Source organism: Pipistrellus hanaki, assembly GCF_964339955.1.
Source record: "Pipistrellus hanaki genome assembly, chromosome: 11".
Classification (NCBI taxonomy): Eukaryota; Metazoa; Chordata; class Mammalia; order Chiroptera; family Vespertilionidae; genus Pipistrellus; species Pipistrellus hanaki.
In genome coordinates this window covers 33,626,910-33,642,465 of record NC_140513.1, presented here as the reverse complement: position 1 = coordinate 33,642,465, position 15,556 = coordinate 33,626,910, and the positions used below count along the sequence as shown (strand labels likewise).

At 40.6% G+C, this 15,556-nt stretch overlaps 2 protein-coding genes and 1 long non-coding RNA gene across 8 annotated transcripts in view; 1 reads left to right on the top strand and 2 right to left on the bottom strand.

The window, feature by feature from the left end:
- Positions 1-1,179, bottom strand: part of LOC311630437 (uncharacterized protein) — a gene marked incomplete at its 5' end in the record, with an annotated part of 34,745 nt that extends 33,566 nt beyond the window's left edge. For 3 of the 4 annotated variants that reach the window (XM_084899434.1, XM_084899436.1, XM_084899435.1), the window contains one exon: positions 764-1,179. In XM_084899434.1, coding sequence (XP_084755560.1) covers positions 764-1,179 — 416 coding nt within the window. The remainder of the gene's footprint in view (positions 1-763) is intronic. The other variant, XR_014796378.1, reaches the window with a different exon arrangement.
- The window catches only part of LOC311630442, a 930,538-nt gene that overhangs the window by 667,499 nt on the left and 247,483 nt on the right, over positions 1-15,556 (bottom strand). The window lies entirely within an intron of this gene.
- CEP78 (centrosomal protein 78) overlaps positions 1,178-15,556 on the top strand; it is a gene marked incomplete at its 5' end in the record, with an annotated part of 32,613 nt that continues 18,234 nt past the window's right edge. For 2 of the 3 annotated variants that reach the window (XM_084899425.1, XM_084899424.1), the window contains 8 exons: positions 1,178-1,430; positions 6,532-6,704; positions 6,800-6,872; positions 7,999-8,102; positions 10,421-10,595; positions 12,996-13,109; positions 15,071-15,135; positions 15,426-15,537. In XM_084899425.1, coding sequence (XP_084755551.1) covers positions 1,178-1,430; positions 6,532-6,704; positions 6,800-6,872; positions 7,999-8,102; positions 10,421-10,595; positions 12,996-13,109; positions 15,071-15,135; positions 15,426-15,537 — 1,069 coding nt within the window. The remainder of the gene's footprint in view (positions 1,431-6,531; positions 6,705-6,799; positions 6,873-7,998; positions 8,103-10,420; positions 10,596-12,995; positions 13,110-15,070; positions 15,136-15,425; positions 15,538-15,556) is intronic. The other variant, XM_084899426.1, reaches the window with a different exon arrangement.

Sequence of the window (15,556 nt, the reverse complement as noted above, 5' to 3'; positions counted from 1 at the left end):
AAAAGGAAGCAGCAAAGCAAGGAAATCATTGACTGCCTATCGATTAAAGCCTGGGTGGCTGTTTGTGATTGGTTGTCCTTAGATTTTCATAACTTGAGACATTAACAGGCTTCTATTTTGGTTGGCGTAAGCCACCACCTTAGAGACACATGTCAAATGGCAGGCTTCCTTGTTTAACTTAATACAAAAATTGTCTGAATTCTTCCACTTAGCTGTGAATTCCTATGCCTCAGTTTCTCTTTTGTAAAATGGATATTCAACAGTAAACTCTCTGTGAAACTGTTAGGAAGTTAATGATTTCACACACTCAGGACTTAAAATAATGCCTCAGAAACAGAAAAGTACTAGGTACTTGAGTTAATCATCATCACCATCATCAGTACAAAACAAAGAGATAGTATTAACCACAGCAATGTCCTGAGTTCGTGGGACATGTTACAATTTGCCAACAGCCATGAGAAACTACAGGAATTAAAGCGTTTTTGCAGAAATTGACAGAGACGTTCAAGATGCCATTGACCACCGTTGTTCCTACAATCCCCTTACCGACTGTCCTCCCTGGCCTGGGGGGTGCAAGCCCAGACACTCAAGAGGAGTTTAGGCTACTTTTAAAAATGCGTGGCTACATCATATCCCACTTTTATTTATTTATTTATTTTTGTGTGTGTGTGTGTGTGTGTGTGTCATTTTTAATTATATCCCATTTTCATTCGGATCCACCCGTAAACCCTTTTTGGGAGCCCCAGACTCCTAAACCCCTTACCTCTTGCACCGCCCTCGCCTCGAAGGTCCCGCCCTCGGCCTCAAGCACCGCCCACAAGAGGCGGGGCCTGCGTGCGGACGCACGGCCAGCGCGCTGACGTCAGCGCCCCGCCCCGCGGGCACCCTCCCGCCGGCTGGAGCCGCAGCCCCGCGCCGCCGAGGGTTGGGGGGCGGGCGCCAACGGTCGGCGCCGCGCGGCGGGAAGCGGCGCGGGAGCGCGGCTTCCAGGGGCGACTTAACTGGAGTCCAGGTCCCTGCGCCTTCTGGCCGACCCGCTCGCTGCTCCTGCGGAGCCGCAGTCTTCGGGCCGTGGGCGCTCGACAAGCCCGGAGGCGATCGGGGAGGGGGGCTCCCGGCCAGGGGCGGGCGTCGCCTCCTCCTCCACCGCCGGTGTCCCCGAGGCCGCCCCCCGGCCATGATCGACTCGGTGAAGGTGCGCCGTGACTCCGCGGCCGACTTCTTCTCCCACTACGAGTACCTGTGCGCGCTGCAGGACGCGGTGCCGCTGCCCGCCGTGCGCGCCAGCCTGCGGGAGGGCGTGCTGGACTTCGACGCCGACCGCCTCGGCCTGGGGGACTGGACGCCGCTCCTCAATACGCTCAAGATCAACAAAGACCTGCCCCTGGTCTCCATCAAGAGCTTCTTCCCGACGGCGCTCGGCGAACCGGGTTTGTAGTTTCCCGCGTCTCGTGGTCCTTCCTGGTGTCGGTGCCGCGCAGCGGGGATTTTAAACGGGGCCGGGCGGAGCCTGGGCGCTGGGCCGGTGCGGCGCGCGGCCCAGGGGTCTGACCAGCTCGGTGACCCTGGGCAAATCCTTAAAAAAAAAAAAAAAAATGTACTTTATTGATTTTTTACAGAGAGGAAGGGAGAGGGATAGAAAGCTAGAAACATCGATGAGAGAGAAACATCGACCAGCTGCCTCCTGCACACACTCCCTACCGGGGATGTGCCCGCAACCAAGGTACATGCCTTAACCGGAATCGAACCTGGGACCTTTCAGTCCGCAGGCTGATGCTCTATCCACTGAGCCAAACCGGTTTCGGCTTTTTTTTTTTTTTTTTTTAAATATATTTTATTGATTTTTTACAGAGAGGAAGGGAGAGGGATAGAGAGAGAGTTAGAAACATCGATGAGAGAGAATCATCGATCAGCTGCCTCCTGCACACACCCCTTACTGGGGATGTGCCCGCAACCAAGGTACATGCCCTTGACCGGAATCGAACCTGGGACCTTTCAGTCCGCAGACCCGACGCTCTATCCACTGAGCCAAGCCGGTTTCGGCTTGGCAAATTCCTTAACACAGTAAGCGCCTTTCCTGTTTTGCCTCCCTTTCGGTGTAGTCCGCGATACCCGATTTCACCGATCTGCTGGCGGCACCAGGGACTGACCGGTCCGGATGGAAAGTATAGTGTCCAGTCACTCACCATGACTGACATGGATGGCGCTTAACGTGTTAAAGCCTCTAGGTCTTTTTTTTCTTAGCTGCAACCTGGGCTTAACACCCTGTATATGGTGATGGCAAGGATCTCCCCCCCACCCCCCCGAGTTAATCCTTGGTGAGCACTTAGCACAGTACCTGGAGCCTTGTCTCCTCCAGCAAGTCTCCGATCTGACTGAGCTCATCGTTCAAGTGCCAGGATCCTTGTCTCCAGCAAGGATTGTTTATGCAATGACTTTCCCTAATGTAGAACAAAGCGATTAGGAATTTTCTACATCCCAGCCTTTTGCTGCATTTTAAGACAGGACTCTCTGTTGGGGGATAAGGAGGGGGTAGGGAGGTTGCTTTAATAGTAGCATATGTAGTGGACAGAGCATGAATGCAGCCTAGGGTTTAAATTCCAGGGTTTACACTCTGTGTGAGATGGGCAGGTTACTTTTGAACTACTGGACAACATTAAAATTGACATTAAAAAACACCCTTTCCATGGGTTTTTAGAATTAGCGGGCTACATATGTAAAGGATCCTGACCTGCTGGAGATAAGGCTTCTGGCCTGGAGGATCTGTCTTTTTCCTGGGGGGAGGGGGAGAGGCTGCCGTGAGCCCAAGCACAGCAGTCAGGACCATGAAAGAAGTGAGTTCTGGAGCTTCAGAGTGCAAATATTGGCAGGGAAGGTTCAAGGAAGGCTCCTTGGAGGAGGCATTCTTTCTAAGACTGTGTAGAAGCGACTCAGATGGCAGGAAGAGGCAGCTATGTCAAAGTTTGAGAAATATAAGACTATCTGGCAAAATTACGGTATGGGACTAGAACTCCAGGTTTGAGAAATAAGTGAATTGAGACTAGAACCCTGGTGGGGGCCAAATAGGGAGGGACCTTGTTTGGATGCTTATCTTGAGAGTGGTGGGAAACACTCAAGGGTGATGAGATGGACTTTTGAAGTGTAAGCTCACTCTGACCTCCCTACAGAAGGCAGCTGATTGGGAGGAAGGTGAATTGCAATGTAAGGGCCCAAATTAAGGTACAAAGAGGGAGGACTGGGTCTGTAGAGATCAAAGAGACAGAATGCGTGTAACCGGGTGACCAGTAAACAGCGGGAAGGCAGCAAAGCTGGGTGACAATCTAAAGCAGCACTTTTCTGCCCCATCAGCATGGCTCAGTGGTTGAGCATTGACCTATGAACCAGGAGGTCAAGGCTGGACCCCCTCCAGGGCAAATGCCCGGGTTGTGGGCTCCATCCCCATTGCGTGGTGTGCAGGAGGCAGCCAATCAATGATTCTCTCTTATCATCGATGCTTCTATCTCTTTCTCCCCCTCCCTTCCTCTCTGAAATCAATAAAAATAAAAATAAAGCAGCACTTTTCTGTGATAGGCAGAGCACCATAAGGGATTGAGGGTGGGGACAGGATCTTCATCTTTGATGTTTAAGAGGAGCCTTTGGAGCATCCATACCTGTTTGATGGCTTTTTGAAGGCATGGGAGAAACTGAGGGTACCACAAAGAAGATCCCAAGAATCGTAGGCCTGAAAATAGACACACTTGAATATGTTTATAAACAGAGAGTAGCCAACAGAGATTTAGGGTGTGAAGATCTAGAAGAGGAATTGGTTGTTTATTTACTTATTTATTTACTTTTTAACCAATAAAACCTGAACATTTGACATGTGCCAGGCCCTTTTCTAGGCTCTGGGATTCACACCATCTGTTATCTCTTCTGCAAGGACGGTTCAACTTATCCCCTGGTGAAGAGAAGTTAGGTTATTATATGCATCTTATTCGGGTATAGGAACTGTTCTGTACCTCTGAAGACTTTAACCAAAGTACTAACTTAGAAATCAAAAGAAATTACAGTTGAAAGGGACCTTAGATCAAGGCCACTGTACTTAATCCTGCCTAATATTTATATTGAATGTAAGAAAAACGTTTTACATAGACCATTATCTTCAGAGTTCCTTTACTGAACCTTCTTTATCACTTGCATCCAGTGGGTCTAGGTTATAGATTTTAACTTCCTAAATTTTCTTCTTCATCCTTAATTACATTTGCCTGGGCTATTGCAGAAGCTTCTAGCTGGTTTTGCTGTCCCTAAGTTCAGTTTCTTTCAGTTCATCTGCCCACTTGCCTTGAGTGATCTTCCAAAATGAAAGGGTATGCTGCCCAGCTGGCATGGCTCAATGGTTGACCTATTAACCTGGAGGTCACAGTTCGATTCCCAATCAGGGCATATGCCCAGGTTATGGGCATGATCCCCCAATGTGGGGCATGCAGGAGGCAGCCGATCAGTGATTCTCAGTCACCTCTGATGTTTCTATAGTTCTCCCTACCCCTTCTTCTCTGAAATCAATAAAAATCCTAACTAATAAAGAGGTGATATGCAAATTCACCATCATTCCAACACACAAGATGGCTGCCCCCATGTGGACACAAGATGACCAGCAGGGGAGGGCATTTGTGGGCTATCAGGCCTGCAGAGGAGGAAAGTTAGGGGGGACCAGGCCCGCAAGGGAGGATAGTTGGCGGTAACCAGGCCTGCAGGGGAGGGCAGTTAGGGGGGACTAGGCATGCAGGAGAGGGCAGTTGAGGGGGGACCAGGCCTGCAGGAGAGGGCAGTTGAGGGGGGACCAGGCCTGCAGGGGAGGACAGTTGGGGGGGGGGGGGTAGGCCAGCAAGGGAGTGCAGTTGGGGGCGGCCAGGCCGGAAGGGGAGGGCAGTTAGGGGCGACCATGCTGGCAAGGGAGGGCAGTTAAGAGTCATTGGTCTAGCAGGGACAGGCAGTTGGGGGCACCAAGTCTGCAGGGGAGGACAGTTAGGGGCTACCAGGCCAATAGGGGAGTGGTTAGGGGGTGATTAGGCTGGCAGGGGAGTGGCTAGACGTCAATCAGGCTGGCAGGCAGAAGTGGTTGGGGCAATCAGGCAGGCAGGCAGGTGAGCAGTTGGGAGCCAGGGGTCCTGGATTGTGAGAGGGATGTCCGACTGCCCTCTCCAGATTGGAGAGGGTGCAGGCTAGGCTGAGGGATAACACCTCCCACCCCCTGCACACGAATTTTGTGCACTGGGCCTCTTGTTTATTTTATAAAATAAAATGAAAAAAATAAGCTTAAAAGAAATGCTCTAACGGCTAATGCCCACAGGATGATGGCATGTTGGTTTGTACAGCTTGTGTTCTATACAGAGGTTTGAAATCTGAGCTGTGCTCTGACAGGTCTCATGGAGCTAGTTGGCTCTATGAGGGGGTGCTTTTTCTTATCTGAAGTAGGTACCTTTTTCTAATCCTTTATCTATTGTAATTGGCCCTTCAGCAGTGGGGTGCTTTTTCTATCCTGCAGAGGCACCTGTTCCATTGGTAGCCCTGATCATCAAACTGTACTCTCTCCCAGACCTACTCCGGCCAGCCTTTCTATTTTAATTTCTATCTCTTCCCCCACTTGCACCCTAGCCTTTTTTGTCAGTGCCTGACAGATGTTGGCTTGGAAGTCTTTGCCCATTTGCTCCCCCTATAGTTAATGCACTTCCCACTCTTCTCTGTAGTCATTCTCATCTTTCTAGATCAGCAATTTTTTAAGAGACATTTTACTGATTTTTACACAGAGGAAGAGAGAGGGAGAGAGAGTTAGAAACATTGATGATAGAGAAACATCAATCATCTGCTTCCTGTACCTCCCCTACTGGGAATGTGTCCGCAACCAAGGTACATGCTCTTGACTGGAATCGAATCTGGGACCCTTCAGTCCACAGGCAGATGCTCTATCCACTGAGCCAAACTAGTTAGGACTAGATCAGCAATTTTTAACCTTTTTCATCTCATAGCACACATTAATTACTAAAATTTTCTGACACAGCAAAAAATATATATTTTTGCCAATCTGACAAAAATAGATATGCTTTTTATTCATTCACACTGGATGGCTGTTATGTTGACTGGGTTTTTTTGTTTGTTTGTTTGCTTGCTTACATAGTTTATGTTTCTATATCTTATGTGGTTGAAGTTTAGAGTTTTCATGTGTCCCTCCTTAAAGAAGACTTTAAGGGTAGATGTTATTTCTATGCCTTAGCATAGAGCAGATGCTTTTTAATTTTTTTATTCTCACCAGAAATTTTTTAATTTTATTTTTATTTCTATTTTTAAAGAGAGAGGAGGTGGGTAAGAGAGAGGGAGAGAAAAGAAGAGAAAAGGAAAGAGAATCATCCATCAGTTGCTTCCTATACTTGTTCCAACAAGGGGTTAAACTCAAAACCTAGGTATGCGCCCTGACTGGGAACTAAACCTTCATCCTTTTTAATGATGATAAAATGTCTGGTTGAAATCACTAACTTTATAATCCTTTTTCTTTAGGTTCTGATAGAAGTAAAGTTTGCAGAAGTCGAGTTCCTGCAATAAGAAACAAAGATGTGACCTTCCAGCTATGCAAAGCTCTTAAATGCTGTTTAAGTGCATCAAATGCTCTAAAGCACCTGGAACTAAATGGACTAGTTCTGAGAGAGAGAGATTTAACTATTTTAACCAAGGTAAGCCTTCTCCATTGTGTCCTGAGAACATCTAATAGTTGCTTTTGGGGGAAACTAAACCAATAAATTGTTTAACTTTTTCTCCCCATTTAAAGGGATTGAATAAATCAACTACTTTGGTGCAACTGTCTCTTGCAAATTGTCCGATTGGAGATGGAGGTTTAGAAAGTGAGTCTTAATCTTACTTAAGTCTCTTCTCATCAGACTAATCTTATGATTCCCTACATGCCATGTTAATTCCTATCTGGATCTTTCCTTGGTGCTGCCTCTATCTGAATTGTTCTTGTGCCTGCTCAAATCTTGGTCCAATATCACTTATACATGAAAGTTCATCATGCTTAATACTTTTTTTTTTAAATTGATTTCTTACAGAGAGGAAGGGAGAGAGATAGAGAGATAGAAATGTCGATGAGAGAGAAACATCGACCAGCTGCCTCTTGCACACCCCCTACCAGGGATGTGCCCGCAACCAACGTACATGCCCCTGATCGGAATCTAATCTGGGACCTTTCAGTCCGCAGACCTACGCTCTACCACTGGGCCAAACCTGTTTTGGCCATGCTTAATACTTTCTGAATTAATTGTATTTAAGGTTGTGTTAAGCCACAGCTACACAAATATGTAATATTTTGTATTTACTGTTTGTTTTTTATGTTTGTTTAAGAAATATTAAGGGAGGGGAAATAGCAAAATATAAAGAGAAAAAAGTCAGTATTGATTTTCAATCGTTAAAACACCTATATGCAACCATAATTAAAATGCACTATGGTGTGTGCTAAAATAGGAAATATATGCCAAGTACTATGGGGGTGAGGAAGCCTGCATTTCAATTTGAGGGAACCAAGTTTTGAGGTCCTCTAATGTATATTGCTCTAGTATATTATATATCACCTAATAAAGTTCTGGGTTTATAATTTCCATTTAAGTTGTTGATTGATAATCGAGATGAGGTTATAGGAAATGAGAATAGAAAGACTTAGTCTTTTTAGTTTTTCTATGTCTCAAAAGGTTGATAGTACTTTATAGAGTGGTTGGGAATAAAATTTGCAAATTTAGATCCAGTTTTAGCATCTAAATAGGATTAAACTGTTGCTATAAACTGGAATAATGCTTTGTTACTGCTATATTTTAGAATGCACCAATCCATATCTGTTCTCTGCAAAAATCGTACAGGATGGTTTTTAGAGTACAACTATAAATCTCCAGTAGACTCAAGAGAAGCGAGTAAATCAAGATTGACCAGGCTGGCTCTTTATCTTACCTCATATGGTTATTGTTGTTTTTTTCTGTTTAGTTGTCTGTCAAGGTATAAAGAACTCTGTCACTATTAAGGTAGTAAACTTCACGGGGTGTAATCTGACATGGCAGGGAGCATATCACATGGCCAAGATCTTAAAGGTAATTTTGTTTACATTTTCATGAAAACATATGTGATTGAAGCGGTTTATTATTTTGATGCAAATGGCAGTTATTTTTATGTGTATATCTATATTTATCTATATCATATATCAGAACTCTTTCACTTGAAAAAAAAATTATTTTTGTCTTTTGGTACATGTGGTAATTATAGTTTTAGTTTTGTTGGAAGAATATGACCAGTTTTACTTTGGGGTTCTACCATTTAGTAAAAATGGTCCACTTAATCTGAGAAATCAGAGACTGAATGTAAAAACATAAACAATGCTTTCATGTATTTTTACTCATTGAAAAAATTTATTGTGATACTATGAAGAAAGTTCAAATTACTTACATGAAAAAATATCAAAATTTACTGTTAATTGCTGTAATTTATAAACTAATAAAAATTACAATTTTAGCATTTTGTAAATATAGTTTTTAAAATAATGCTTTAACAACTGTACAGTGGTTATACCTACTATATTTAGGCCTAAAATTACTTACTAATACTTTAACATAAAGCCCTTTTAAAATATATTTTATTGATTTTTTACAGAGAGGAAGAGAGAGGGATAGAGAGTAAGAAACATCGATCAGCTGCCTCTTGCACACTCCCCACTACGGATGTGCCCGCAACCAAGGTACATGCTCTTGACCGGAATCGAACCTGGTACCTTTCAGTCCGTAGGCTGACGCTTTATCCACTGAGCCAAACCGGTTTCAGCAACAGAAAGCCTCTTTTAATAGTTTGATGATATAAGTCAGGGATAGGTAGACTATGGCCAAATTCAGCCCATCGCCTGTTTTTTAAAGGTTTTTTTGGAACACCGTCACACCCACTTGTTGACATAGTAATTATGACTACTTCCACCCTATACATCGAGTTGAGTAGTTTCAACAGAAACTGTATGGCCCACAAAGCTGGACATTTTACCTTTGGGCCTGTACAGTGCAAGTCCATTGACCCCCCCAAGAGAACAGTCAAGAGCAAGGATTCTAAAAGCAAATGCCCTGGGTTCAAATTCCAGCTCTCCCATTTTTTAACTTCTGTGCCTTATTATGTGGGTTAAATGAAATAATTTTGTATAAAATAGTGGCTGGCATATAATAAGCACTATGTAAATGCTGTTATTTCTACTGTTTCTTAATAAGTTATTAATAGAAAAATAACATTAATATTTTGAACTTTCTTGTTCAAGAATGTAATGAGATATTTTATTTTTATTTATTTTTGAGTTTTTTAGAAAAATAGGGTGGGGGGAAGAGAAAGAAATACCAATTTGAGAGAGGAACATTGATCACTTTTCTTCTATACATGCCTCAACTGGGACTGAATCCAAAACCAAGGTATGTGCCCTGACCAGGAATCGAACTGTCACCTTTTGGTGTATGGGATAATGCTCCAACCAACTGAGTCACTCTGGCCAGGGCAGATTTATTTTTATCGTCAGTTTTTCCTGTTGCCAAAATTTATTTTATGAATATAGAATTGAAAATGCTCTTCATACAATACCTGTGGTTAAAAATCAAACCATCATTCCCTAACTGGTTTGGCTCAGTGGATAGAGTATTCGCCTGCGGACTCAAGGGTCCCAGGTTTGATTCTGGTCAAGGGCATGTACCTTGGTTGCAGGCACATCCCCAATAGGGGGTGTGCAGGAGGCAGCTGATTGATGTTTTTCTCTCATCAATGTTTCTTATTTTCTCTCCCTCTCCCTTCCTCTGGGGCGGGTGGGGAGGGGGGAGGAGAATATATATATATTTATATATATATATATATATATATATATATATATAAAATAAAACCATCAATTTTGTAAGGCATGTCAAACTGGTTTTGCATACACATTTGGTTCTCATATCCTAAGTAGTATTGGAACCTCTGTATTTTTGTATCATTTAAAAATTTTGTGTAGTATATAATATACATAAAATATATGCACAGAATTACATATATATAGCTTATCAATAAATAAAGTATATGTTTTTAAAATGTGGGATGCACAGTCAAGCATTTGGAGACCTCTGAAGAACAGAATGTAGAGCCTCAACAATGCTAGAATGTAGACTCTATTTCCTGACTTGGCGGATAAAGAAAATAAAATTCATATAATGTAATTGAGTTGTCGATATATACCTAATCAACAACAGGCCATCCAGTGCTGCAGTCTTATAACTGGCAGACTAGAATTGAGTAAACTCTTCAATTGACTCTCCTGGCATATATACTGGGTGTATGTATGTAAATTTCAAACATAATAAGTCCTACTCTGTATGCATATCTTGTTCTCATATTTCATCTTATTAAACCCTTGAAGTATCAGACCATGAGAAGACATGAAGAAACCTGGGCTGAGAGTCTTCGTTACCGGAGACCTGATCTTGACTGTATGGCTGGCTTGAGGCGCATCACTTTGAATTGCAACATGCTCATTGGTGACTTGGGTGCAAGTGCTTTTGCAGAAACTCTTACTGAGGATTTATGGCTTAGAGGTAAATTCTAAAATTGAAAATATTGAATTTTATAATATTAAATTAGCTTTTGGCATAATATCATTGTCGTATTTCTTAAAGCCGTATTTTATCCTAAAATTTTTATTGTTCTTTTAAACTTTTCTTAAGAGTTGCATATATATTTTTTAATTACCCATAATCTTAATAATTCCCAGACATAATCACTGTTCAATTTGATATCGTACTTTCAGTCTACTTTTTTTTTTTAATATCGTACTTTCAGTCTACTTTTTAATAAATAGTTAGAGATTACAAAAATGGAATTGTAGTGTACTTACTATTCATATCCCTTTTTTATTTCAGAGAGAGAGATAAAAACATCAATGATGAGAGAGAAACATTGATCAGCTGCCTCTTGCACACCCCACAGGAAGGATCAAACCATGACCTCCTTGTTCATAGGTTGACACTCAACCACTGAATCACATCAGCCGGGCCATATCCCTGCTTTTTTCACTTAATGGAATATTATGAGTACTCCATTATATTGCTGTGCAATAGTTTAATCAATTATTTGCAATTACCGTAGATTTAGACAATTTGTGCTTTTCTCTGTCGGAAACCGTGTGTAATGAACACTTTGTATGTACATCTCTGTGTCCGTCGGGATTACTTCTGCAGAATATGTTACTTCTGTAGAATATGTTACTAAAAGTGGATGACCAAGTATGACATATTTTTAAGACTAGATATGTGTTGCCAAATTGCCTGCCAGAAATACTGTGCCAATTTATAATCTATCCTAACAGTGTATATGAGACCTGCACCCTCTTGAACACTGGCTTATGTCATTTAAATGGAAATTGGGTATTTCAAATTTTATAATTTTTTTCATTTAGCATAATATGAGCATCTTAACAAGTCAGTAAATTTACATCTGCCACAATATTTTTAGTGGCAGTTGAGCATTCCATTATATGAATATGCTATACTTAGCTCATTCATTCCTAGATATATAAGCTATTTTTAGTTTTTCACTATAATAAGCAACACTGTGATATACATCCTTGCCTACATCTCTGATGGTTAAATTCCTAAAAAAAGAATTTTTCTGGTTCAAGAATATGTACATTTTTCCGAAACCGGTTTGGCTCAGTGGACAGAGTGTCAGTCTACGAACTGAAGGGTCCCAGGTTCGATTCCGGTCAAGGGCATGTACATTGGTTGCGGGCACATCCCTGGTGGGGGGTGTGCAGGAGGCAGCTGGTCGATAATCTCTCTCATTGATGTTTCTAGCTATCTATCCCTCTCCCTCTCTGTGAAGAATCAATAAAATATATTTAAAAAAAAAAGAAGAAGAAGAAGAAGAATATGCACATTTTAAAGGCTTTTGCTATATGGTCTTGGCCTAATCTGATAAGAAAACAATCACATTTGATTGTTTTAATTTGTATTTATTTGATTTACTAGTGAGATTTCTTGACTTTTTTTTTTTTTAAATCAGTTCGGCTAGTTGGATAATTATAGTCTGTTTCCATTCTGTGGTAAGAGTTTGTGAGTGTTACATCATATTCTCTTAGATCTATATATCTGACTTCTTATTTCTGTGTGCCCTGAGGTTTTGAAAGACTCCAGCTATTTTAATGTAATAGTATATTAACACTTACAGTGATATAAAAACTTTTATTAAAGACTGGCATAATTTCCTCTTACATGTCTATTTATAGCAATGATTTTGTGATATTCCCTTTGGTTTAAATGAGTAGGTTGTACAACCTCAGAACTAATAGTAAACATGGTCATTTGTTCTTTTCTTTGTCTGACCTTTTCCAAGAGAGAGTTCTTGAGTAACATTCTTTCATGGTGGGCTTTTGGCATATTTAACATATATTTTATTATGTACTCACACATTCTTTGGATTTGTCATTATTTGCATACTCTTAGACTTCTTTTGTCTTTTTTATTCTAAATCTAATGATTACATTTTTTTTTCTACTTCCCCATTTTAACTAGTTTCAAGAGTAAATTGGAGCTCAGGATCATGATCAAAAGAATATACTGCAGCTGAGCCCAATCAGTTTTTGCCTATGAGGTTTACATGCCGTTAGCGTCCTTGCTAATTAAAACTGAGATTCTTTTGTGATGTTTTTAGTCATAGATTATAGAAATTATTATTCAACTCTAATTGTAAAATATGCTAGATGATTTATTGGTACTAAAGGCAGGATAATCTTGGCATATCCAAGAAGAGGTGTTTTTTTAATTGGATTTTTGTATTATGTGTGCATATACTTTTAAAAAATTTTTTTCAGTACCTAATATTAAAACCCTGCCATAACTAGTCTTCTACAGGATTTTTCCCCACATGAATAAGTGAAAGTTGTCTCTGTGTTAAATCTCTACACAATTGGCAAATGATCTTTTGTCTTTCATCAACAGCACTTGACCTGCAGCAGTGTGGCCTCACCAATGAAGGAGCAAAAACTTTACTCAAGGCCCTTGAAAACAATATAACTCTAGTTATTCTGGATATAAGAAAAAATCCACTTGTTGGTAGGTCTCCCCATTTTTTTAATGGTTAACAAATAACATACAAAAATAATTTATTTGTGTATTGACAATTTTTAAAACCTAAGGTATTTACTTGCCTAATCTTATACTTTTGTAGCATAAAGTCTTATCCTTATGGAATTTACATTCTAGTGGAGGAGTTCAGATAGAAATGAGTAAAGAGATAAGTGGTATCATTTTATATGGTAAGAAGTACAAAGACGCCTTGCAGTAAGGAGACTGGAGGAGGCACATAGGATTATCTATAATAATAAAAGTGTAATATGATAATTAAGTATGAACAAAGCCTGGGCTGGATGCCAGCAGCCGGGGGAAGGAAGGCCTGCTCTTGCATGAATTTCATGCATTGGGCCTCTAGTATTAGATAGGTTTGCCAGGGGACTGCTTTACTGGAGAAGTGACATTCAAATGGAAGAGACCTTAGTGAAGAGAGAGGCAAGCCATGGAAGATCTGGGGAAGCACATACCAGGAAAGGAGAGCAATTAGTATGCAGGCACAAAGGTGGCAGGTTGGATGGAGTATTTAAGGAAAAGCAAGGAAGCCAACATGGCCAGAGAGCACTCAGTGAGGAAGAACATACCGTGTTTCCCCGAAAATAAGACCAACTTACAGATTTCCTTCTGAGTGAAATATAAGGCATCCCCCCGAAAATAAGGCCCCCCCAGGCTCTGTCTCAGAATGAATGCTATTGCTAAACATGAGAGATTTGGTTCACTGATTCTGAAAGAAATGGAGTCACAAGGAATTCACCAGGAAATTCAGGAATTGGATTGTTATGATGATGTTCCAGAAGATGATGACATGATTGTCATTGAATAAATGAGTAAATTCTTGATACTGTAGGATTCACAGTTTGTCTGGTTTGTGTTGACAACTACCATACTACCGTACCGTATACAGGTAATACATTTCCTTTATTTTCATTTAACAATAAATGTGTTCCATATTCTTCTTCATGGAAAAATAAGACATCCCCTGAAAATAAGACCTAGCGCATCTTTGAGAGTAAAAATTAATATAAGACACTGTCTTATTTTCGGGGAAACAGGGTAGTATGCTGTGAGATCAAGGTGCTAGTCAGGGACCTGATCTTGTAAGATCTTGAAGGTCAGAGGCTTGCTCTAAATGAGCAAAGGATTTTGAGCTAGGAAAGGGCATCATCTGGGAAGTCTTTCAATAAGATGACCCTGGTGTGGAGATTAGACTTGTGGGGGGGATAAAGAAGCAAATAGGGAGACCAGTTTGAAGACTATCACAATGGTCCAAATAAGAGATGGCTATGGCTTACCTTAGAGTGGAAAGTTGCAGCTGATGAAAGTGGTTGAGTTCAGATTGTGTTTTGAGGGTGTAGCTAACAAGACTTGCAATTAGATTAGGTATGGCATATGAAGGAAATAGTAATAAAGAAACAAGTCTACCTTAGCTGTTTGGCTCAATGGATAGAGCATTGGCCTGTGGACTAACGGGTCCCAGGTTCGATTCCAGTCAAGGGCACATGCCTGGGTTGCAGGCTCGATCCCCAGTGTAGGATGTGCAGGAGGCAACCGATCAATGATTCTCTCTCATCATTGATGTTCCTATCTCTTTCTCCCTCTCCCTTCCTCTCTGAAATAAATTATATATATATATATATATATATATATATATATATATATATATATATATATTTAATTTTTTTTAATAAAGTATTTAGACTTGATCTTTGCTGCTGTCAAAATAATAGCATTTGGGGGAGGGCAATGTGTGAAGTGGCATACTTTCATCTTAGGTTTTTTAGAAGAAATTAGAATATGCAAAGATGGGACTAGATATATAATTACATTATGAGGATTTCATATTTAATTTTATAGGAAAAAGCAATAATTGATTGCCTTTTGTTTATAAATGAAAATAGCCACTCATTGGAAAACAATTACTATAACTTCAATTTATTTTACTTTAGATCATTCTGTGATGAGAGCAGTTATCAAAAAAGTTCTCCAGAATGGAAGCAGTGCCAAGTCAGAGGTATAATGTGTTTCACTTCTCTAGGAAGAATTTCTCTTTCATTGATTTTTTTCTTCTTTTTCTAATAAAATAAAATTACCATTGTTGTTTTTGTCATCTTTAATTAAGTTTTTAGTCAAATGAAATGGCTTTCTGTTTTTTTAAATAATGTGTGAATCTTTAATTTGGGGTACCAGAAATACAGATTGCAAATCTTTTCTTAACTTAAAATATCTTAAAATTTTCAATTAAGATCAAGCCCTCATAAATTACCTTTATCTGAAATGGATTATTTATTATTCCTCTTCCAGTATCAGTGGATAACTATTCCATCAGTGAAAGAACCATTGAAAACTGCCAAACAGAAAAAGAAAACTATAATTCTGGGAAGTGGTCGAAAAGGAAAAGCTACTATTAGAATTGGTAACTCTTCGCTCTTTAA